Here is a 23,233-nt window from a genome sequence, read left to right on the forward strand (position 1 = left end):
AGGAGGAGCTGTTTAGAGCGCCTGAAGAAAGAAGACGGCTGAAGTCCTGGATGGGCGGCGGCTATGCAAAAGAGCTTAGCAACCGCGACCCACCAGGTGAAGACGCTGGAAACCCTGGGGAAGGCGGCGGCCATGCAAAAGAGCTTAAAGGCCATCGCCTCCCAGGTGAAGACATCGGAAGCCCTGGGGAGGCGGCGCCCCCCCAGGTGAAGATGCCGGATGCCCTGGGAAGGCGGTGGCCATGCAAAATAGCTTAAATGCTGCCGCCACAGGTGAAGTTCCTGCACAATAAAATAATAAAACATTAGGTGTTGTGTTTTTATTTTAATATTTTCTTTACAGGCGGACTACGGGTGCCAGTGGGCCCTTTATGTCCAGGCATGCTGGCACTTGTGGTTCTCCAAGTGCCAACATGCTGGGGCAGGCTTCCTGGGACCTGTAGGTTGCCTGTAAAGAACAATATTAACATACAATGAACCCCGCATCCTCCGCAACCAGGGGTGCGGGGTGTAGCACTGGGCTATAATAATAATAATAATAATAATAATAGCGTATACAACCCTTTTCTTCTAATGCGACACATGTGCTCTCCTTTTCTCCTCTATTTACATATGCTGGATTTAAACAATTTATGCTATGAGGAGAAGGTGTGAGCTTTTGGAGATTGGACACTGCGCATTAGAAGAAAAGGGTTGTATACGCTATTATTATTGTTTATACACCCCCAGATATTACCACTGTATATGAATTGTTTGTCTCAGGCGCCTGGTGGGACCCGTGGTCATAATTTTTTTCTTGTACCAGTGCTGGTTGTTGCTCGGGAGGGGCCCCCTTTCCGAGGAATTCCAGCCCTGGGCTGACTAGTTTGAGGGGTGATTAATGTTATGGCAGGGGGACCCCACACTGAGTGTCTCCCCTGCTATGGCATTACCCAGCCCGGCTGGTTCTGCCTGGTGCTGGTTTTAGTGATGGGTGGGGCACAACACTTGTTTTTTTTGCAGGGGTGGTGGTGTTAGCTGCCAGTGCCTCCCCAGCCAGTTACCTCACCGCACGTCACTGGTACTTAGGATTGCTTTTTTCCCTCACAGCACTACATTGAGATGTTAGGTGGGTTAATACTCTATTTCACAATTAATTTTTGGACCAGTTATTGGTCGTTTCACTTGCAGATGTTCAGGGTTTGTTTTTTATCTTACACATTTTATCATCATTTTACTTATAACTCTACTGCCCCCCATCAAAACCATTCCTCCCATCTTCTCTCATCCCTCCCTCTCCCTTTTGTTCCCATCTAAACTTATTCTTTTCCTTGTTCCTCCTATTTTGCGTCACCAATCCTATACTTCAAATACTGATTCTTGCCCAGAGAGTGGAGTGGGAGCTACAAGAGTGAGCAACTTCTAGGGGGGGAATTCAAATGTTTAAAAAGTTATTTGGGTGTCTGTGTTTTTCCTATCTAATAGACAGGAGAAAACAGACACCCAACTGACTTTTCAAACAATTGAATGCCCCACCAAGACTAACAATAGCAGCATTATTTAATACATGTCTGGCACCCTGGTCCTGCATCAGTGGTAGGATCCTCCTATCATTGAACCCTGCATATGTTTGCACCTTTTTGGCATCCCAGTCTGATCTGAGCTTCTAGCCCAGGTTAAGCTAAAACGAATTGGATAGAGGGGTGTTTCATAGCAGTCTCAAATACATGCAACCAGGTCACCATAGCCATTTACTGGCACATCTATCTTACATAAATATATAGGAGCATAAATAATACTGCAGAACATTACCAGGCAGGAATAAACTGTACTTGGCTGTGCTAGGTATTAATCTTGTCATAGTAATGTAAGGATGTGCCCTGTGGATGTAATGTAAGGATGTGCCCTGTAAGGATGTAATGTAAGGATGTGCCCTGTGGATGTAATGTAAGGATGTGCCCTGTAAGGATGTGCCCATGCTGCTGTCCCTAACTGGGGGCCGCGCTGGGGCAGCTTGTCTGTCCCCAGCGTGGAGTGTGCGGCGGCGGGGAGCGGCGCGGCGGCGCTTTGAACTTGGCGCCGCTCGGGCCGCCAATCAGAAGCGCCGCCCGCAGCGTTTGAATCTTGGCGCCCTCCGGGAGCCAATCGCGGCTCCCGGAGCGGCAGCCAATCGTAGAGAGATGCGGCGAGCCAATCGGCGCTCGCCGCGTCATAGGCCCCGCCCCCGGCGTCTGACGCCGGGCCGGACGGGGAGCAGGAGGCCGCGCCGAAGAGCGGCGAAGACAGAAGAGACGCCGGGCGGGAGCCGAAGAGGGCGCGTGCGCAGAAGAGCGCGAAGAGGAAAGAAGATCCCGGCGGCAAGAAGAAAGAAGACGGGCTCGGAGAAGAAGATGTCCAGCGGCGGCTGGACGCGGCGCGACGACGGCGGCGCCGCTGGCCAGGACGGGCCAGCGGCCGAAGATTAAAGAACAGCGCCGGAGGGGTCACCAGGGGTGGGAAGCAAAGGGCTGCCGAAGCTCCCCCCTGGTGCCTCTCCCAGCGGGTCAGGTAGGCCCTTATCAGGCGCCCCTGTACCCGCCCCTCCCTAGACCACCGGGTGTTCGGGCAATAGGCCCGTGGGCACAGTCAGGCCCTCCCGGCCTGTGGGCATGTAGTCGGGCCCTCCCGGCCCGTGGGCATTTGGTCGGGCCTCTCGGCCCGTGGGGGCACATAGGCAGGCACTAGGCCTGGGCGCAGGTTGGGCACTAGGCCCATAAGTATAGTCAGGCCACCGGCCTGTGGGCGCAGTTAGGCGGGCATTAGGCCCGAGGGGCACGGTCAGGCACTAGGCCTGTGGGAGCATTAGAGGGCTTTAGGCCCTAGTGGATTTTGGCCAAATAGGTACGATAAGGTGACCTTGGGCACAAGGCCCAGGTCACCCAACGGGCAGCAAGGTAGGCGGGCGCTAGGCCCGTGGGCAAAGTCAGGCCTCCGGCCTGTGGACAGTTAGGGGGCGCTAGGCCCATCGAAGCAGTGTTTTCCCCGAGGTGAGTAAAGGTGACACTGGGCGTTAGGCTCAGGCCACCCTGAGAGTACGGTAGGTGGGTGAGCTGTGCGGTCCCCACTACTGGGTGTTCTGAGTCGGGTAGACAAAGGGACAGCACCGTTTTATGTTGTAACTCCGATAGTGTGATATATGTTGTTACCGTGCAGGGCAAATTGCTGTTATGAGGTTTGTGCTAGTTATGTTGCACCACACCCACAGAGCTAGTTTGAGGGCTCTGCTGTTGTAGTTAGTATAGGGTGTGACACTAGGTCAGAGTTAGGCCCTGCACGGCTGTTTCTCTTTGCCTCCTTACAGGGACCTGTAAGTGGAGAAGATCGGAGTGCAAGACGCATCCGTGTACGTCTGTCCCTTGTTTGTCCCCGAGCGCCGGAGTTAGGATTGCTCACGGACGTGAGAATCCCTTTTCATCACACTACGTGCGAAAGCGCGAGTGTGTGAAATCTGGGTGGCTGAGGCTTTGTGCCGGTGATGACCATTCGCCCAACCGGTGAAGGTCGCGGCCACCCCTGGGGTATCCCCTGTTCCAGCGGAAGAAGGGTCGATACCCCCTTTGATGTAAACCATTCTCTCCTCAGCTCGGTCGACGGTCAGCTCCAAGAGGGAATTGCCGTGTCCGGATCCGACTGAAGAATTCCAGGTCCGTTGAAGGTTCCGGTACCTGAAGGTGAGAGAGATCGACGCCTGGTGAGTACCGCGTCTACACCTGCACGGCAGCAGGCACCACCACACGCACGCACTCGCAGGCCATCACCACCCTCTCACACTAACAAGAGCTTCTAGACAATACTTTGTGAGGCAACCTGCCTGTGCTTTCCTCCTGAGTGTACATGAGCTCACACATCACTTTTATGTTTCACAACGCCTCCAGCTCTGCACAGTGTGCTGCAGAACACCTCCATTATCTCCAGGGCCAGGACGAGATAAAAAAGCCCCGGTGGGACATATTAGCCTCACAGTAAAGGAGAGATGTGCTACATGCCGGGCAGATCCAGCATAGTGCGGGTGAGTTCCCAGTGGCTATGCCTGGCCTCCTACTCAACCCCTAGGATAGAAATGATACTAAAGAGTTAGGGCAGACCTAGAAGTACGAGTGTGGTGCAGAGAGCCGGCTCTCCGCTCTCCTCATGCCCTATAAAATACTGTTTTTCTGCGCTAGGGAAACACAAGGTGAGAGCAGATCCCCCGTACACTGAGACAGGGAAGAGATTATAGGGCTTACCATTCCGCCAATAGTAGCGCATGACGCATCACTCTCTGCAGCCAATCACAGCACAGCCTGCATGTATATAAGTGACATCAACAAACGTAGTTTCTATACTACTACAGGTTGTAGCCTGGTAGTGGCATACAGTCAGAGATTTCTCTTTGTGTCATAGTTACAGTAGTGATCAGGAAGGAACATGTCAGGCAGAGGTAAAGGAGGTAAGGGGCTCGGGAAAGGAGGTGCCAAGCGCCACAGGAAGGTGCTGCGGGATAACATCCAGGGCATCACCAAGCCTGCCATCCGCCGCCTGGCCCGGAGAGGAGGCGTGAAGCGCATCTCCGGCCTCATCTACGAGGAGACCCGCGGGGTGCTGAAGGTGTTTCTGGAGAACGTGATCCGGGACGCCGTCACTTACACCGAGCACGCTAAGAGGAAGACTGTCACCGCCATGGATGTGGTCTATGCTCTCAAGCGCCAGGGACGCACCCTGTACGGATTCGGAGGCTAAAGATTGAGGCGCATCTAATTCCTTCACTCACACACAAAGGCCCTTTTCAGGGCCGCCCATCACTTCTATAAGGGAGCTGCGCTAACAGCATTGTATATTATGCCCCATATCGTTGTCCTGAGAACCCTTTGATAGTGTACATTAAAGTAAACCATTTTTTTTTTATTTTATTATTCGTTTCCTCTGACTTTATTTGTGTTGATGCAAGCAGAAAATCCAATGGCACACAATCATTTGCAGTCGCTTATGAGAATCCATTGCCGAGTTGTACTGAGGGTACTGCTATGTCATGGCTAGTTGTAGGAGATACATTGTGAAAGCATAGGGAAACGTATTTACTGAACGACACTTCTCAAACATAACACGCGGTAATATAGGATTACATTAATGGGTATTATTATATAACTGCAGGGGAAACGGCGACTCCACTCACTTCCCGGCTAAATATGTCTGTGCAATCATTTATCCGTGCCAAATAGTCCTGTTATTTTATACTTACAATTAAATAGCACATTGTAACCTACTTCTATCTCACAGCAGCGGTACCACTGCATTGAAAACACACACATATACTTCGGGACTGACGTATCTTGGGTAACAGAATCGTTCTCCTGCTCCGTTTGCTGGCACCGCCGAATAAATCACCGGATTACGTACAGTATGTTCTTAAAAGCAGTTTCTTTACGACTACAATAGATTTTCAGCTACGCTGCCGTCTGTACAACCACCGGGAAGTGTGTGCAGAAGGCGCCGGGCTTTCCCGGCGCTCGCCTAGGTCCGAGTACACAGGACGGAACCATTCAGCTACTGACTGATTTGGAAGCCAACAGTTCACACCGTGCGCGCCTACAGCTCTGCCTGGACAGGATGGGTGGCTCTGAAAAGAGCCTTTGGGGGGATAACAAGGAAGCGAGGCTGCGGCTTCTATTCCATCACTTCTTGGCCGCAGCTTTCTTGGGCTTAGCGGCCTTCTTGCCGCTTTTGGCTTCGCTGCCTTCTTGGCCGGACTCTTGGCGGCTTTGGGCTTCGCCGCCTTCTTGGCCGGACTCTTGGCCGCCTTCTTGGGCCTCACAGCTTTAGGCTTCTTCGGGCTTTTGGCAGCAGCCGCTTTTGCGGGTTTCTTCACCTTATTGGGGCTCTTGGCTGCACTCGGAGCTTTCTTGGGCTTCTTCGGGGACTTGGCCACTTTCTTTGCCGCTGGTTTCTTGGGTTTCAGAGACTTCTGGGCGGCCTTCTTGCTCTCCAGCTGCTTCTTATTGAGCTTGAAGGATCCGGAAGCGCCGGTGCCTTTCACCTGGGTGAGCGTTCCTTTGGTCACTAATCCTTTCACCCCCACTTTGATGCGACTGTTGTTCCTCTCCACATCGTAGCCTCCGGCAGCCAGAGCCTTCTTCAGAGAAACCCCACTGCGCTCCTTGGAAGCGGCCACTGCCTTTAGGATCAGCTCGGAGACGCTGGGTCCGGAAGACTTGCCGCTTTTCTTGGCTCCCCCTGCAGCTTTCTTCGGCTGCCTCTTCTTTTTGGCTGCGCCCTCTGATGGCGGGACAGCGGCGACGGCTGGTGCAGTTTCTGCCATGTTATCTCAACGTCACTGTATTCAACAAATAGTAATACTGGTACACAAGCCGCTCTCTGACGTCTTTTATATACGACGCTCGTTGTGCTGTAATTGGCTGCTGAGCCTGGTGCGTTCTGTGCTCCCATTGGCGGAATAAGCAGCCCTTGTAAACCCTTCCCTGTCTGTGTGTAAGGGGAAATCTGCCCTCACCTTGTGTTTCCCTAGCGCAGAAAAATACTCTTTTATAGGGCATGAGAAAAGCAGAGTGCCGCCTCTCTGCACCACACCAGTACTCCAAGGTCTCCCCTTAGCCTATATGGCCATTGCTAGCCAAGGCGCTGCAAAGAGACCCAGGAATAGCCCCTGTCAGCTCACCAACACCAGGCTGGATCTGCCCAGCATGTAACACATCTGTACTTTTCTGCGAGGCTAAAACGTCTGATCGGGGCATTTTTCTCTTTCCCTGGCACTACATGTAACGAAGGTGATCTGGGGCTCAGTCTGTGCAGGGGAGGCAGCAGTTTCAAAGATATAAAGGTGATGTGTGGGCTCCGGTACACCCGGGTGGCTAGCACAGGCAGGTTGCCCCACAGCGTATTGGCACTCTTGTTTAGGAACTCTAGTTACTGTGACAAAAGAGAGATACCCAGCATAGTCAGCCACAGGTTAACCCTGCTTGTGTGAGATTCTCCCCGTCGTGTAGAATGTTGGTGGGTTTTTCCCAAAATGTTTATAAAAATGACCCATACAGAAATGAATGTATATTTATGCAAGAGAGGTGTGTCAGAGTGAGGGCAATGGTGATCTGTTCCCATTACCATCCCTCTTTTAAAAATGACAATGTATGAGACTTTGTCATTTTTAAAAGAGGACATCGGAGCTCTATAAGAGGAATACTTCTATTCCTCTTACATAGAATCAGTATGAATATTCCTAAAAATAGAGGGAAACTGTAGGAATATTTAGGAACATTAGGGGGGATACAGGAATAATAGAGAGGAAGGTATAGGTGAGAGGAAGGGAAGAAAGGAAGAAGAAGAAGAAGAAGAAGAAGAAGAAGAAGAAGAGAAGAAGAAGAAGAAGAAGAAGAAGAAGAAGAAGAAGAAGAAGAAGAAGAAGAAGAAGAAGAAGAAGAAGAAGAAGAAGAAGAAGAAGAAGAAGAAGAAGAAGAAGAAGAAGAAGAAGAAGAAGAAGAAGAAGAAGAAGAAGAAGAAGAAGAAGAAGAAGAAGAAGAAGAAGAAGAAGAAGAAGAAGAAGAAGAAGAAGAAGAAGAAGAAGAAGAAGAAGAAGAAGAAGAAGAAGAAGAAGAAAAGAAGAAGAAGAAGAAGAAGAAGAAGAAGAGAAGAAGAAGAAGAGAAGAAGAAGAAGAAGAAGAAGAAGAAGAAGAAGAAGAAGAAGAAGAAGAAGAGAGAAGAAGAAGAAGAAGAAGAAGAAGAAGAAGAAGAAGAAGAAGAAGAAGAAGAAGAAGAAGAAGAAGAAGAAGAAGATTGTTTCTGCAAGTATTCTGCAGCACTGTAGACATAAAATCCTTAGCATTGCAGATTACAGTACACAAGGGATAACATCAGAAGGGTAGAAATTCTTATCATAATATGGGAGAGTAGGTAGATTCCCTTGTAAAACTGTTTTCTTCAGCAGGGATACTAAGAGGATAGTCTCATTTTTTTTTTTCAATGACCAAATACTTTTATTTCATGCAGCTGTTTTCATCCTGATCCTGCTTTGTTACGTCACACACAGAGAGAATATGGTTTCTCTCATTATTATATACTTTACACGGATCAGCTTCCCACTCCTATAAGCGGAAGGGGCCTCATTTGCAGCATGCAGTTATTGCAAAGGGAATATTCAGGACTATCGTTAATAGATTTCACCACAACCGACCCCGCATCTCTGCGTCCCCTCCCCGGCGCCCCGCATCTCTGTGTCCCCTCCCTGGAGCCCTGCCTCTGTGTCACCTCCCTGCGTCTCTGCCTCCCCCTCCCTGCCGCCCCGTGTCCTGTCTCTGCCTCCCCTCCCTGCCGCCCCGCGTCTCTGCCTCCCCTCCCTGCGCTGCGTACAGACATCTGCCGCCTCCTCCACACACCCAACACAACGCTGTCTCCCACCATCCCAGAGACCCGGACTGCACACCACAGGCCTGGGCTGCCTACTCCACAAGCAGAGACGGGGGACAGCACGCCTGGTAATGTGGCCGCTGCACCAACTTCACAGGTGAGAAAGAGTGCACAGGCAGAACCGCGTCTCTGCGCCCCCCGCCGCCCCGCGTCTCTGCGCCCCCCCCCCCCCTGCTGCCCCGCCTCGCTACATCCCCCCTCTGCCGCCCGCCTCTCTGCGTCCCCTCCCTGGCGCACCGCATCTCTGCGTCCCCTCCCTGGCGCCCCGCGTCTCTGCGTCCTCTCCCTGGCGCCCCGCGTCCCCTCCCTGGCGCCCCGCGTCTCTGTGACCCCTCCCTGGCGCCACACCTCTCTGCGTTCCCTCCCTGGCGCCCCGCATCTCTGCGTCCCCTCCGTGCCGCCCACATCTCTGCATCCCCTACCTACCGCCCACATCTCTGCGTCCCCTCCCCATGCCCCTCCCTGCCGCCCCGCGTCTCTGCGCACCCTCCCTACCGCCCCGCGTGTCTGTATCTCCTCCCTGCCTCTGCGTCCCCGTCCCCTCCCTGCTGCCCCGCGTCTCTGCGTCCCCTCCCCGGCGCCCCGCGTCTCTACCTCCCTTCCCCGCCGCCCCGCGTCTCTGCGTCCCTTTTCCGGCGCCCCGCTTCTCTGTGTCCCCTCCCCGGCGCCCCGCGTCTCTGCGTCCCCTCCCCGGCGCCCCGCGTCTCTGCATCCCCTCCCCGGCACCCCGCATCTCTGCGTCCCCTTCTTGGCACCCCGCGTCTCTGCATCCCCTTTCTGCGTCTCTGCGTCCCCTCCCTGCCGCTCCGTCTCTCTGCGTCCCCTCCTTGCTGCCCCGTGTCTCTGCGTCCCCTTCCTGGCAACCCGCATCTCTGCATCCCCTTCCTGGCACCCCGCATCCGTGTCCCCTCTCTGCGTCCCCTCCATGCCGCTCCGCCTCTCTGCGTCCCCTCCCTGCCATCCCGCCTCTCTGCATCCCCTCCCTGCCGCCCCGCCTCTCTGTGTTCCTTCCCTGCCGCCCCGCACCTCAGCGTCCCCTCTATCCCCGCGTCTCTGCGTCCCCTCCCTCCCCGCGCCTCTGCGTCCCCTCCCTCCCTCCCCCGCACCTCTGCATCCCCTTCCTGGCACCCCGCGTCTCTGCGTCCCCTCCCTCCCCGCACTTCTGCGTCCCCTCCCTCCCCGCACCTATGCGTCCCCTCCGTCCCTCCCCGCACATCTGCGTCCCCTCCCTCCCCGCACCTCTGCGTCCCCTCCCTCCCCGCACCTCTGCGTCCTCTCCCTCCACGCGCATCTGCGTCCCCACAGTCCCCATGCCTCTGTGTCCCCTCCCTCCCGCGTCTCTGTGTCCCCTCACTGCTGCCCCGCGCCTCTGCGCCCCCTCTCTACCGCCCCGCGTCTCTGTATCCCCGACCTGCCTCTGTGTCCCCTCCCCGCGTCACCTCCCTACCGCCCCACGTCTCTACGTCACCTCCCTGCCGCCCCGCCTCTCTGCATCCCCTCCCTGGCGCGTACAGACATCCGCTGCCTCCTCCGCACACCGAACACAACGCTGCCTCCCACCATCCCCAGAGACCCGGACTGCACACCACAGTCCTGGTCTGCTTCTCCACAAGCCAGAGACGGGGGACAGCACGCCTGGTACTGTGGCCGCTGCACCAACTTCACAGGTGAGAGAGAGTGCACAGGCAGCACCGCGTCTCTGCGCCCCCGCCGCCCCGCGTCTCTGCGTCCCCCCCTGCCACCCCGCCTCGCTGCGTCCCCATCTGCCGCCCGCCTCTCTGCGTCCCCTCCCCGGCGCCCCGCCTCTCTGCGTCCCCTCCCTGGCGCTCCGCGTCTCTGCTTCCCCTCCCTGGCGCCCCGCGTCTCTGCGTCCCCTCCCTGGCGCCCCGCTTCTCTGCGTCCCCTCCCTGGCGCCCCGCGTCTCTGTGACCCCTCCCTGGTGCCCCACGTCTCTGCGTCCTCTCCCTTGCGCCCTACAACTCTGCGTCCCCTCCCTGGTCCCCTCCGTGCCGCCCCTGCATCTCTGCGTCCCCTCCCTGCCGCCACGCGACTCTGCTTCCCCTCCCCACGCCTCTGCTTCCCCCCCTGCCGCCCCGCGCCTCTGCGCACCCCTGCCGCCCCGCATCTCTGTGCCCCCTCCCTAACGCCCCGCGTCTCTGTATCTCCTCCCTGCCTCTGCGTCCCCTCCCTGCCGCCCCGCGTCTCTTCTTCCCCTCCCTGCCGCCCGCTCTCTGCGTCCCCTCCCTGCCGCCCTGCGTCTCTGCGTCCCCTCCCTGTCGCCCCACGTCTCTGCGTCCCCTCCCCAGCGCCCCGCATCTCTGCGTCCCCTCCCTGCCGCCCCGCGACTCTGCGTCCCCTCCCTGCGTCTCTGCGCCCCCCTGCCGCCCGTGTCTCTGCGCCCCCTCCCTACCGCTCCGCGTCTCTGCGCCCCCTCCCTACCGACCCGCATCTCAGTATCTCCTCCCTGCCTCTGCGTCCCCTACCTGCCGCCCTGCGTCTCTTCCTCCCCTCCCTGCCGCCCGCGTCTCTGCGTCCCCTTCCCGGTGCCCCACATCTCTGCGTCCCCTCCCCACGCCTCTGTGTCCCTCCCTGCCGCCCCGCGTCTCTGCATCCCCTCCCCGGCGTCCCGCGTCTCTGCCTCCCCTCCCTGCCGCCCCGCGTCCCGTCTCTACCTCCCCTCCCTGGTGCCCCGTGTCTCTGCGTCCCCTCCCTGGCGCCCCGCGTCTCTGCGACCCCTCCCTCGCGTCCCGCATCTCTGCACTCCCTCCCTGCCGCCCCACTTCTCTGCACCCCCTCCCTGCCGCCCCGCGTCTCAGCATCCCCTTCCTGGTACCCCACGTCTCTGCGTCCCCTTCCTGCGTCTCTGCGTCCCCCCCCTGCCGCTCCGCCACTCTGTGTCCCCTCCTTGCCGCCCCGTGTCTCTGCGTCCCCTTCCTGGCAACCCACATCTCTGCATCCCCTTCCTGGCACCCCGCGTCTGTGTCCCCTCTCTGCGCTCACTCCATGCCGCTCCGCCTCTCTGCATCCCCTCCCTGCCGTCCCGCCTCTCTGCATCCCCTCCCTGCCGCCCCGCCTCTCTGCATCCCCTCCCTGCCGCCCCGCCTCTCTGCGTCCCCTCCCTGCCGCCCCGCGCCTCTGCGTCCCTTCCCTGCCGCCCCGCACCTCTGTGTCCTCTCTATCCCCGCGTCTCTGCGTCCCCTCCCTCCCCGCGCCTCTGCGTCCCCTCCCTCCCTCCCCGCACCTCTGCATCCCCTTCCTGGCACCCCGCGTCTCTGCATCCCCTCCCACCCCGCACTTCTGCGTCCCCTCCCTCCCCGCACCTATGCGTCCCCTCCGTCCCTCCCCGCACCTCTGCATCCCCTTCCTCCCCGTACCTCTGCGTCCTCTCCCTCTCAGCGCCTCTGCGTCCCCTCCGTCCCCATGCCTCTGCGTCCCCTCCCTCCCGCGTCTCTGCGTCCCCTCACTGCTGCCCCGCGCCTCTGCGCCCCCTCTCTACCGCCCCACATCTCTGTATCCCCGACCTGCCTCTGTGTCCCATCCCCGCGTCACCTCCCTGCCGCCCCACCTCTCTACGTCACCTTCCTGCCGCCCCGCCTCTCTGCATCCCCTCCCTGGCGCGTACAGATATCCGCCGTTTCCTCCGCACACCGAACACAACGCTGCCTCCCACCATCCCCAGAGACCCGGACTGCACACCACAGGCCTGGTCTGCCTTCTCCACAAGCCAGAGACGTGGGACAGCACGCCTGGTACTGTGGCCGCTGCACCAACTTCACAGGTGAGAGAGAGTGCACAGGCAGCACCGCGTCTCTGCGCCCCCGCGTCTCTACGTCCCCCCCTGCTGCCCCGCCTCGTTGCGTCCCCCCTCTGCCGCCCCGCCTCTCTGCGTCCCCTCCCTGGCGCCCCGCATCTCTGCGTCCCCTCCCTGGCGCCCCGCGTCTCTGCGTCCCCTCCCTGGTGCCTCACTTCTCTGCGTCCCCTCCCTGGTGCCCCGCGTTTCTGCGACCCCTCCCTGGTCCCCTCGTCTCTGCGTCCCCTCCCTGGCGCCCCACGTCTCTGCGTCCCCTCCCTGGTGCCGCGCGTCTCTGCGTCCCCTCCGTGCCGCCCGCATCTCTGCGTCCCCTCCCTGCCGCCCCGCGACTCTGCGTCCCCTCCCCACGCCTCTGCGTCCCTCCCTGCCGCCCCGCGTCTCTGCGCCCCCCTGCCGCCCCGCGTCTCTGTGCCCCCTTCCTAACACCCCGTGTCTCTGTATCTCCTTCCTGCCTCTGTGTCCCCTCCCTGCCGCCCCGCGTCTATTCCTCCCCTCCCTGCCGCCCGCGTCTCTGAATTCCCTTCCCCGGCGCCCCGCATCTCTGCGTCCCCTCCCTGCCGCCCCGCGACTCTGCGTCCCCTCCCTGCCGCCCCGCGACTCTGCGTCCCCTCCCCACTCATCTGCGTCCCTCCCTACCGCCCAGCGTCTCTGCGCCCCCTCCCTACCGCCCCGCGTCTCAGTATCTCCTCCCTGCCTCTGCGTCCCCTACCTGCCGTCCTGCGTCTCTTCCTCCCCTCCCTGCCGCCCGCATCTCTGCGTCCCCTCCCCGGTTCCCCACTACTCTGCGTCCCCTCCCCACGCCTCTGCGTCCCCTCCCTGCCGCCCCGCGTCTCTGCGTCCCCTCCCTGGCGCCCCACGTCTCTGCTTCCCCTCCCCAGCGCCCTGCATCTCTGCGTCCCCTCCCCTCGTCTCTGCGCCCCCCTGCCGCCCCGCGTCTCAGTATCTCCTCCCTGCCTCTGCGTCCCCTCCCTGCCGCCCCGCGTCTCTTCCTCCCCTCCCTGCCGCCCGCGTCTCTGCGTCCCCTCCCCGGCGCCCCACATCTCTGCGTCCCCTCCCCACGCCTCTGCGTCCCTCCCTGCCGCCCCGCTTCTCTGCATCCCCTCCCCGGCGTCCCGCGTCTCTGCCTCCCCTCCCTGCCGCCCCGCGTCCCGTCTCTACCTCCCCTCCCTGGCGCCCCGCGTCTCTGCCTCCCCTCCCTGGCGCCCCGCGTCTCTGCGACCCCTCCCTGGCGCCCCACATCTCTGCACCCCCTCCCTGCCGCCCCGCGTCTCAGCATCCCCTTCCTGGCACCCCGCGTCTCTGCGTCCCCTTCCTGCGTCTCTGCGTCCTCCCCCTGCCGCTCCGCCTCTCTGTGTCCCCTCCTTGCCGCCCCGTGTCTCTGCGTCCCCTTCCTGGCAACCCACATCTCTGCAATCCCCTTCCTGGCACCCTGCGTCTGTGTCCCCTCTCTGCGCCCCCTCCATGCCGCTCTGCCTCTCTGCATCCCCTCCCTGCCGTCCCGCCTCTCTGCATCCCCTCCCTGTCGCCCCGCCTCTCTGCTGCCACGCGGCTGTACAGGCGTTCGCACTCCTGCAAAGCGAAAATACACTCCCCCATGGGCGGCGACTATGCGTTTGCACGGCTGCTAAAAGTAGCTAGCGAGCGATCAACTCGGAATGAGGGCCAATGTTAGGAGGATCCTACCACAGATGCAGGACCAGGGTGCCAGACATGTATTAAATAATGCTGCTATTGTTAGTCTTGGTGGGGTATTCAATTGTTTGAAAAGTCAGTTGGGTGTCTGTTTTCTCCTGTCTATTAGATAGGAAAAACACAGACACCCAACTGACTTTTGAAACATTTGAATTCCCCCCTAGAAGTGGTTCACTCTTGGAGCTCCCACTCCACTCTCTGGGCAAGAAACAGTCTTTGAAGTGTAGTATTGGTGACACAAAATAGGAGGAACAAGGAGAAGAACAGGCTTAGATGGAAACAAAAGGGAGAGGGAGGGATGAGAGAAGATGGGAGGAATGGTTTTGATGGGGGCAGTAGGGTTATAAGTAAATTGATGATAAAATGTGTAAGATAAAAAAACAAACAAACCCTGAACATCAGCAAGTGAAATAACCAAAAATATATTTCTGGTCAAGCAGGCTCCTTCTAGAGAAAAACATGAATAGTTATGCCTAACAGCTTGCAGTCAAGATGAGAGACAACTGTCAGCCAGGGAGTGTAGCAAATGTGCAGCAAACTTATTTAGATGCAGGGCTGTGCCACAGCAACTGTAGTTAAAAAGGAGAAAGTTGCTGGAGATGGAGCATCGTATTTTATGGAAGAAAAGCAGGTGAAATTAGCACCTGGACCACAAGGTTAGCGCAGAAAGCAGAGGCATTAGACCAGAGAATCAGACCCACAGGGGGAAGGATTGGGCCAGCAATGATCCATAGAAAATGTAGTGCTGTAAGGAAAAAAGCAATCCTAAGTACCATGCCACAGTTGAAGCCTTGAAAAGTGACGGCCAACCTAGATGTGCCCTCGAGTAATACCTGGAGCCATGTTGGGAGGAGAGGGAGGCTCAGCGTAGAGGAGTGGAGGGCAGGAAGTAGGGTTTGGACAACTCCAGGTAGCTGCCAACATGAGAGCCTGTCCAACCGGGAACATCTGGAAGACAAGCTCTCAACCGGGGACCCCATCCTTGATGTCAAGACAGAATCGTGGTGCGGTGCGCAGGGATTAGGCATAGAAACTGTAGATCCGGTAAGGGGACCAGGTATCAGGACCTGGGATATGGCAAAGGAATTTTGAAGCCCAAATAAAGTTGAAAAGCTGACCCGCTCAATGAGCTGGAAAGGTCACATCTGGATCCCTCTTGCTATACATTTCAAACAATGATTACATGTATTTCAAGATAACATACATTATTCTACCATTTTGACTTGTTGAATGTCAAAATTCTGACCATGTTAACATGCTGCCTGAACATATTGACTAAATACCATTTGGAAAAGTTTGACTAGGAGTTACAACTCCTCTTTCACTGTACTATACTCTATATTGGGACTGTATACTCAAAGAATCCGCTCTTTGCACCAACCAATAGCAGTCTTAAATTATGCTTCAGACATATCTTTCTGGCAATTTAGTTATTGGTAAGTAAAGGAGACCTGGGCAGTGCAAAATTGCCTCACAGTGCCTCCATTTATCACAGAATTATAACACATAACCATAATAATGCCTTCTTGAATGCAGCCAGACAGTGAATGACTGCCAGCATGCTGATTGGTGGATTGCTTGAGCTTTTCACCAATAAGAGGGATGACAGCCATTTAGTGTATGGACGCATGTGGAGAGTAGACGCAGGAAGGCTAATTATTATTATGTTTCTTCAATTTATTCTCTCCCGACATGTTATCCTGTATATAAGTTTGAGATGTGGCCCAAGTTTATTTGTTTGGTCACAGCTTTTAATGCTGCCATTACAGTCTGTTTGGATGAAATAATGGTTCAAACAGTATTGAAATTCTGCTTAAGTGTGTCAACCACTATTGTATGAAGTCCCTCATTTTTACTCTAATTTTCTTACATATAATCAGGGGTTAAAGTGAGCCGGAATGGGGCGGAACTGCGTTCCATCAGTTCCACTTAGAGATGGAACACAGTTCTGCCTTATCCGGCTCACCTAACCCGCTGTGTGCCGCCGCCTCGAGATGCCGGGTGTCTGCTGAGATCGTGTTACCAGTGGGCACCCGGCTTTCTCTCCACAGCAGCAGCATGAGGCAGGAGCTCACTACTGAGCTCTGGCTTCCGGCTCTGTCAGTGCGCGCTACGGGAGAGACGTCATAATGTTTCTCTCATAGTGCTCAGGAGCGGACACCGGAAGGACCAGCGGTCGGATGCGGGAGTGGGTCTTTGTGAGTATGGTGGGGGTTTTTTTACATATGTGTGTGTATCTACTGGCGGCAAGCTACAGGGGTTCAAGCTACTAGGGGGCAAGCTATGGAGGGAAAACTACAAGGGGGAAAACTACTGGGAACTAACTACAAGGGGGCAAGCTACTGGGGGGCAAACTACAAGGGGGCAAACTACTGGGGGGCTAAATACAAGGGGGCAAGCTACTGGGGGCAAACTACAAGGGGGCAAACTACTGGGGTCTGACTACTGGGGCAAACTACTGGGGGGGCTAAATACAAGGGGCCAAACTACTGGGGGGCTAAATACAAGGAGGCAAATTACTGTGGGCAAACTTCAAGGGGGAAAGCTAATGGGGCAAACTACAAGGGGGCTTTCTACCGGGGGGCTAAATATAAGGGGGCAAGCTACTTGGGACAAACTACAAAGAGGCAAATTACTGGGGGCAAGCTATTGGGGTTCAAGCTACTGGGTGCAAATTACAAGGAAGCTAACTACTGGTGGCAAAATACAGGGGCAAATTACTACCGGGGGCATTACTACTGGGGCATTACTTCTGGGGACATTACTACAGGGAGGCATAACTACAGGGGTTAAACTACTGGGGACATTACTACTAGAGGCTAAACTACTGGGGGAATAACTACAGGGGCTAAACTACTGGTTGCATTACTACTTAGGGGCATAACTACATGGGTCTAAACTACTGAGTTATAACTGCAGGGGCTAAACTATAGGGGGCATTACCACTGGGGGCTAACCTACATGGGGCAAACTACATGAGGACTAAACTACAGGGGCTAAACTACTGGGGGCATTACACAAGGAGGCTAAACTAAAGGAGGGGGAAACTACTGGAGTCATAACTGCAGAGGCATTACCACTGGGGGCTAAATTACTGGGGCTAAACTAGCGGGAGCTAAATAACTGGGGCATTACTACAGGCGACATTACTACTGGGGGAAATACTACACAGGGGCATTACCATTAAGGTCATTGCTAATGGGGGCACTACTAATGAGGGCAATGAAAAGGGGGTACTCCTGGGGACATAAGGGTCACTACTTTGGGGGGGCATTTCATAAGCTGCACCACTACTATGGCTCTATATAAGGGGCACTACCACTGTGGGCACTACCAGTACAGTGGACATTGCATAAAGAGCACTACTACTGTGGGCATTGTATAAGGGGCGCTACTGCTGTGGGCATTGTGTATTACGGGGTGCTACTACTGTGGGCATTGTGTGTATTAGGTGTGCAACTACTGTGGGAATTATTACTATTGTGTGACCACGCCCCTTTCTTTTTGAGAACAAACCCCCGTTTTGGGCAGCGTGCCATAGGCACGAGCAATATATTTACTGCATGGGCGCCGGGGGGCAGGGGGGGTGAATTCCACCTCCTCTCTAAGACCACTTTAAGCACTGCATATAATTATCCCTGCACCCGTTTTCCATCCTGCATTAACACCACCTCTCTGCCCCCATGCTATAAGAAAGCTGTCTGTGAGAAGTCTGGCCCTAAAACCTCATCACTGCTAAAACCTCTTCTCTCTACCACTGGCATTGTATCTCGCACTGATAATCCATTTCCATCTGCAATCTACAAATATATAAGGGGACAATACACAGAGCTTGCGCGGGACCTGTTTTCGGTTAGATCAACACAGAGGACTCGTGGACACTCGCTCAGGTTAGAGGAGAGGAGATTCCCCACAATACGGCGTAAAGGCTTTTTCACGGTAAGGACAATACGTGTTTGGAATTCCCTGCCCGAGGGAGTTGTAATGGCGGAATCTGTCAACACCTTTAAGAATGGGTTAGATAAATTCCTAATGGATAAGGATATCCAGGGGTATGGTGCATAGTCATGCATTATAGTTACTATAAATAGGGATAAAATGTAACGGCTGACAGGAGCATCAGTCAGAAATTTTAGTCAAATCATCATGCATAGGAGACCACAAATAGGTTGAACTCGATGGACAATTGTCTTTTTTCAACCTCAGATACTATGTTACTATGTATGTTACTTCTGCTCTGGACCCTGTTGGACTGGATGTCACTTCACACAGGTCACAAAACTGTGACTCAGCTTTGGCATTCCAAATGCACCAGATAAAAACCAGAAATATATCAAACATTGAACAACTCTGCTCCATTCCTTTGACAAAGTCACAGATGAAGTAAGGACTGCATTGGTATTTACCTTTTATACCTGCTGCCGGGAAGCATCTGCTAGTTTAAAAAATATATACAGTACATTTTAAAAGATTACCCCAATGAGTGAATGTAAAGGTGCACCAAGGTAAGCCATTTCCACAATATCAAATTTAGCCCTTTGCAAGACATTTCAGAATGGAAAGCACACAAGCACATACATCATAGAACCTGGATCATAGAACAGACATTCCAGAACACTATTGCAGTTCCAGAAACTACTAGATGCCTGTTTAAAGCCTCTTGCCACAGCATTCAAACACAGAGAATTTCGTGGAACTAGGGTAAATTCCATTGAAGTATTTCACACTGTCTGATGGATCGCAATGCACAGACAAAAGTCAGGGAGCCAGGTAGGATGCCTGTCAGCCGGCTTGTAGGTGTGTGCCAGAGGTGGAGCTCATGCAAGTTGTGCCTCCCGCTAGCAAGTGACAAACACAAGACTGCTCCTGCTTGTCTCCTAGGCAGATAAGAGTCGTGTGCAAAATCCAGACAGGGCATCAGAAGGGACTGGTAAGCAGGCAGGTAGGCCGCTGATGCTTTTGGCTAAGATCAAGTGTAGTACTGTATCTGTTCTCAAAAGTTTAATATCTGATACGCCCCCTATCTGGAGACCATATATTAAATGGATTTTTAGATCAGGGAAATAGTAAAAGAGTTTGCTATGTCCACTCCACGCTTTGACTAAGTATTGCAGTACTTCCACGACCAGTGCACCTTTCCTGTTCTGTCATCCAAAAATAGACAATTGCTGCTTTTCATCTTTAAGTGTGCTTGCATGCCCATTTTACAATGTCTTGTACCACCTAAATTTGTCAATTTGCAAACAGATTACTTTGGTTCACCTTTGCATACAGGAATATTATTATCTTTTAAAATGTAACAACTGATAAAGGGGGCTGAACGCTGCTCTGCAATGTAGCATTTTGTGTCTAGTTCCAGGCTGCGGGTATTTTACTCCTTCTAGTCAAAGCATTTTTAAACGCTACAATGGTACTACGTGTGATACCCGGGCAAATAAAGGACAATGTTATTGGGTGAGTAGATGATCTTTTACCTGGGGATTATGTTCGCTTTACACTATCTGTGTACCGGGATACCAACTTAAGATGGAAGTTCGTTCACGATACTTCGGAGAGGTAAGGGATATACTTCTGCACAAGCGGGTTGTTCAGGGAGCAGTCAACTCAACTTCGGTTTATTAAAGGCAGTGGGAAAATCAAACAACTTGAACAATAGTAATACGTTACAGTAAATCATCAAGTACAGATAATAAACAGTTGGTCTTCACACCGTATATTATGCCAATACTGTCATAGACTGTTTAATTATTCAGGTGTTGCTTATCCCATCACCGTCCTTCTCAGCAGTTATGCACGTTTACTTGAATTGGTTATATCGACTTATTATACTATTCAAACCTTAACTCAAATATTCCAGCTGTTACCATCAAAATATGCACGCATAAGAAAAACAGTTTGTTACCAGTTTCAATTATCTGATTACCCTTACTGAGTATCCCATGTATTCAGAAGTAAGTATTAGTACAACTTATGTTCTTCCGCCTGTGCACAGGTCTGTAGCCCTCTTTAGAGTGTGTCCACAAGTGGATATATATGCATATATATATTTAGTCTTTCTTAGACATGTCCCTGTAGTGTAAATAAAGGCCTGTCCTCTCTGTGGCCACACTGAGGGAACACTGATCCACTGCCTTTCCCATTCACTCTGGGTAGTTCTGTTCAGGCCTCCTTTGCCCTGTAACCTGGCTGTCACGGTTCATCTGACGTACAATGTCACTGGTCTGTAAAGCCCGGCAGATAAGCATCGGTGGCACTAGCACTGTATGTGCTGTCCTTTCTACTAAGACTTAGGGCATGTAATGTAAGAGGAGGCAGTTTGTGCTATTGCTGGCAACAAGTTATGCTATGCCACAGACAAAAGGGTTCTATACTCCTAGAGTAGTGCCAGCTGCAATGTTTGTAGACAGTGTGTGAGCAGGGACCCTGTTTACTTGTACAGAATCCTCCCTGAGGATGGAGTTACCTCTCAGTGCTATCTCTGGCTGCTGTATTCACAGCACTGTCTCTGCATGGATAGGGCATTCTCTGTAGCTGCTACTTCCTCTGTTCTTATATGGGCAGTGAGCTGTTACTAATGAAACCTCACTGATCTCACTCCCTCTCTCTCCAGAGGAGTTCCTTGCTGTTGCTGCTGGGACTTGCACAATGATACTAGTGCTGACAGGACACTTTGGAACTGACACACAGGAACTCAGCCTCTGCAACTCACTCAGGATCCCACTGCTTGGTCTGCTGTCCTCTCTGCTGTCCCAACTTTACAGCACCCCACAGTCCTCACACCAATCTCTCCATCTCTCCACCTTCCCTCTGGGCTCTCTCTAGGGATTGGCCAATCAGATGAGAGGTGTGGGCTGTGTCCTCCATCACACCATCCACTGTTGCTAGGCTCCAAGAAAAAGGGGGGGAAGGGTAAAGCTGCAGGGTATGTCTTTGTTTATATGGCAGCCCAGAGTATACAGCTGTCCTTTTTGGCAAAAAGTCTGGGCTACACAGGTTCTCATAGGGTCCTACATGGAGCACCTGGTACAATAAGGCAATGTACATGTCAGTTGAAGGGAGCATGAGTCCTGTAAGTTCTGGGGGATACCACACTACGTGTATGGTACTACATATACATATACTCAGGATGTGAGGCCTACCTGGGTTTCATGGCTTACTTTTATTTACAAACACACTCGCTTCATTACCTATTCAGAAATGAATTCATTAATGACCTACTTGATTTCTGGAGTGTGGCCTATCGGCCCTCATTGGTGGGCATTTTTCTGTATGTAGACCAGATGTAGGAGTTGCAAATCTGCTATATTAGGAGCCAGCAAAAAAAAAAAAAAAAAAGATACTTCACAAAGAATAACTCCCTCTTCCTGCTGCCTTTCTCCCAACTGATTCCAGCCAGTAGCTGCAGCCCTAGAGAACGCAGCTGCTAATTGTTACATCATGGAACAATGATGTCACCATTACTTGGCAGCATTAATAGGCCTGCACTTGTTCACTGACTTCAGTTGGGGGGAGGGGCAGCAGGAGGAAGGAATTATTCTCCGTGAAGCATATTTTTTTTTCTGGCTCCTTCTAATAGAGTAAGTCAGGAAAAGACCGAATCCAGAAATAAAGAAAGTAATTAATTCAGCAGTTAATTTGTGCATAGGGAATAAACTTAGTTAGAAATTATAAGTAAAGCACTAAACCTTGGTAGGCCTAGCACCCTGAGTGCCCATTGCAGCCTTTACAAATGTTTAAATAGATTTAGTGCAATATACGCAGACATGAACTAGACACAGAATGTTACATTGCACAACACCTTTCAGGTCCCTTTATCAGTTGTTACATTTTAAAAGATTAACCCAATGAGTGAATGCAAAGGTGCACCAAAGTAAGCCACTTCCATAATACAGGTTGATTATTCCTTATCCAAAACGCTTGAGACCAGAGGTATTTAAGATATCGGATATTTCCGTATTTTGGAATAATTGCATACCATAATGAGATATCATGGTGATGGGACCTAAGTCTAAGCACAGAATGCATTTATGTTTCATATATTCCTTATACACACAGCCTGAAGGTCATTTTAGACAATATTTTTAATAACTTTGTGCATTAACATAGTGTGTGTACATTGAGCCATCAGAAAACAAAGATTTCACTATCTCAGTATCACTCCAAAAAGTCCGTATTTCGGAATTTTCCGTATTTCTGAATATTTGGATATGGGATACTCAACCTAAATCATATTTAGGCCTTCGCAAGACATTTCAAAATATAAAGCACACAAGCACACACAAAATAGAACCCGGATCATAGAACAGACATTCCAGAACACCATTGCAGTTCCAGAAACTGCAAGTGGCTTGTTTACCTTGCCGTAGTATTCAAATGCTGAGAACTTTGTAGAACTAGAGAACTTTCCGGTGAAGGATTTCACACTGTCTAATGAACCGAATTGTGCAGACAAAAGTCACGGAGCCAGGAAGGATGCCTGTCAGCCGGCTTGTGGGTGTGTGTCAGAGGTGGAGCACACGCAAATTGTGCCTCCAGCTAATAAGTGACAAACACAGGAGTGTGTCTGCTTGTCACCTAGGCAGATAGGAGTAGGTGTGCAAAATGTAGATAGGGCAACAGGAGTTGCAGGGGGACAGGTCTGGACTGTACGGTGGATGACAAAGCTGCTGCATGCGTCCATGGGCCAGAATCCAAAACTTTCCTGGACGTGTGGGCAGGAGCATTGTCATGATGGATTACACCACAAGTTTGACTTCTTCGATGGTGCCTGGAAATAGCTTACAGCACCTGTGGCAGGCATTGTTTGGCATACTGTACCAGTCCCCAGTGGCAGTGCACTGCTGCATGAGTGGTAGGGTAGCTTCAGGACTAGTTTTGGCCAAAAATGCAGCCACTATCTGTTTTACCACACTGCACTCACGTTGGTATGTCTGTGGCAGCACAAATCCAATTGGGGTCCACTGGTCTGACTGTTTGGTCTCGGGGATGAAACTGTAGATCCAGTGTTCATCGACACTGATGATCTTCAAGACAGATTTTGAGTGACCACCATCAAGCATGGCCAGTATGTTGCAGCACCAAGGCACCCGAGTCTCCTTCTGCTCTTGAGCCAGCTGATGGGGAACCCAGATTGCAGAATCTTTGGTCATGGAAACCTTGCTCAGCCTTTAATGGAGTATCAATCAGGTGGATCCTCTTGATGTGCCTATCAAGTTCTCTAATACCCCTTTCACATTGCACTAAAAACCCGGTATCGAAACGGGTCCGTGTGCGATGTGAAAGGTCCTTTGGTGAATTAGCGGGTCGCCTGACCCGGTAA

The 23,233-nt window shown here is 53.3% G+C and overlaps 2 protein-coding genes and 1 non-coding gene across 3 annotated transcripts in view; 1 reads left to right on the plus strand and 2 right to left on the minus strand.

Annotated features, from left to right (window-relative positions):
- Nucleotides 1–23,233, minus strand: part of LOC134934354 (uncharacterized) — a 56,747-nt gene that overhangs the window by 15,251 nt on the left and 18,263 nt on the right. The gene's annotated exons all lie outside the window — the stretch shown is intronic.
- On the minus strand, nucleotides 5,437–6,337 carry LOC134933507 (histone H1B-like). The gene has a single exon (XM_063928754.1). The coding sequence runs from the start codon at nucleotides 6,310–6,312 to the stop codon at nucleotides 5,437–5,439; it is 876 nt and encodes a 291-aa protein (XP_063784824.1). The 5' UTR covers nucleotides 6,313–6,337.
- LOC134938187 (U2 spliceosomal RNA) lies at nucleotides 18,861–19,053 on the plus strand. The gene has a single exon (XR_010180803.1). It is a non-coding gene; the product is annotated as a U2 spliceosomal RNA (small nuclear RNA).

The sequence above is a fragment of the Pseudophryne corroboree genome, chromosome 6 (assembly GCF_028390025.1).
Source record: "Pseudophryne corroboree isolate aPseCor3 chromosome 6, aPseCor3.hap2, whole genome shotgun sequence".
Taxonomy (NCBI): domain Eukaryota; kingdom Metazoa; phylum Chordata; class Amphibia; order Anura; family Myobatrachidae; genus Pseudophryne; species Pseudophryne corroboree.

Coding starts and splice junctions, on each gene's coding strand:
- LOC134933507 (XM_063928754.1), bottom strand. CDS start 6,312: ATGGCAGAAACTGCACCAGCCGTCGCCGCTGTCCCGCCATCAGAGGGC.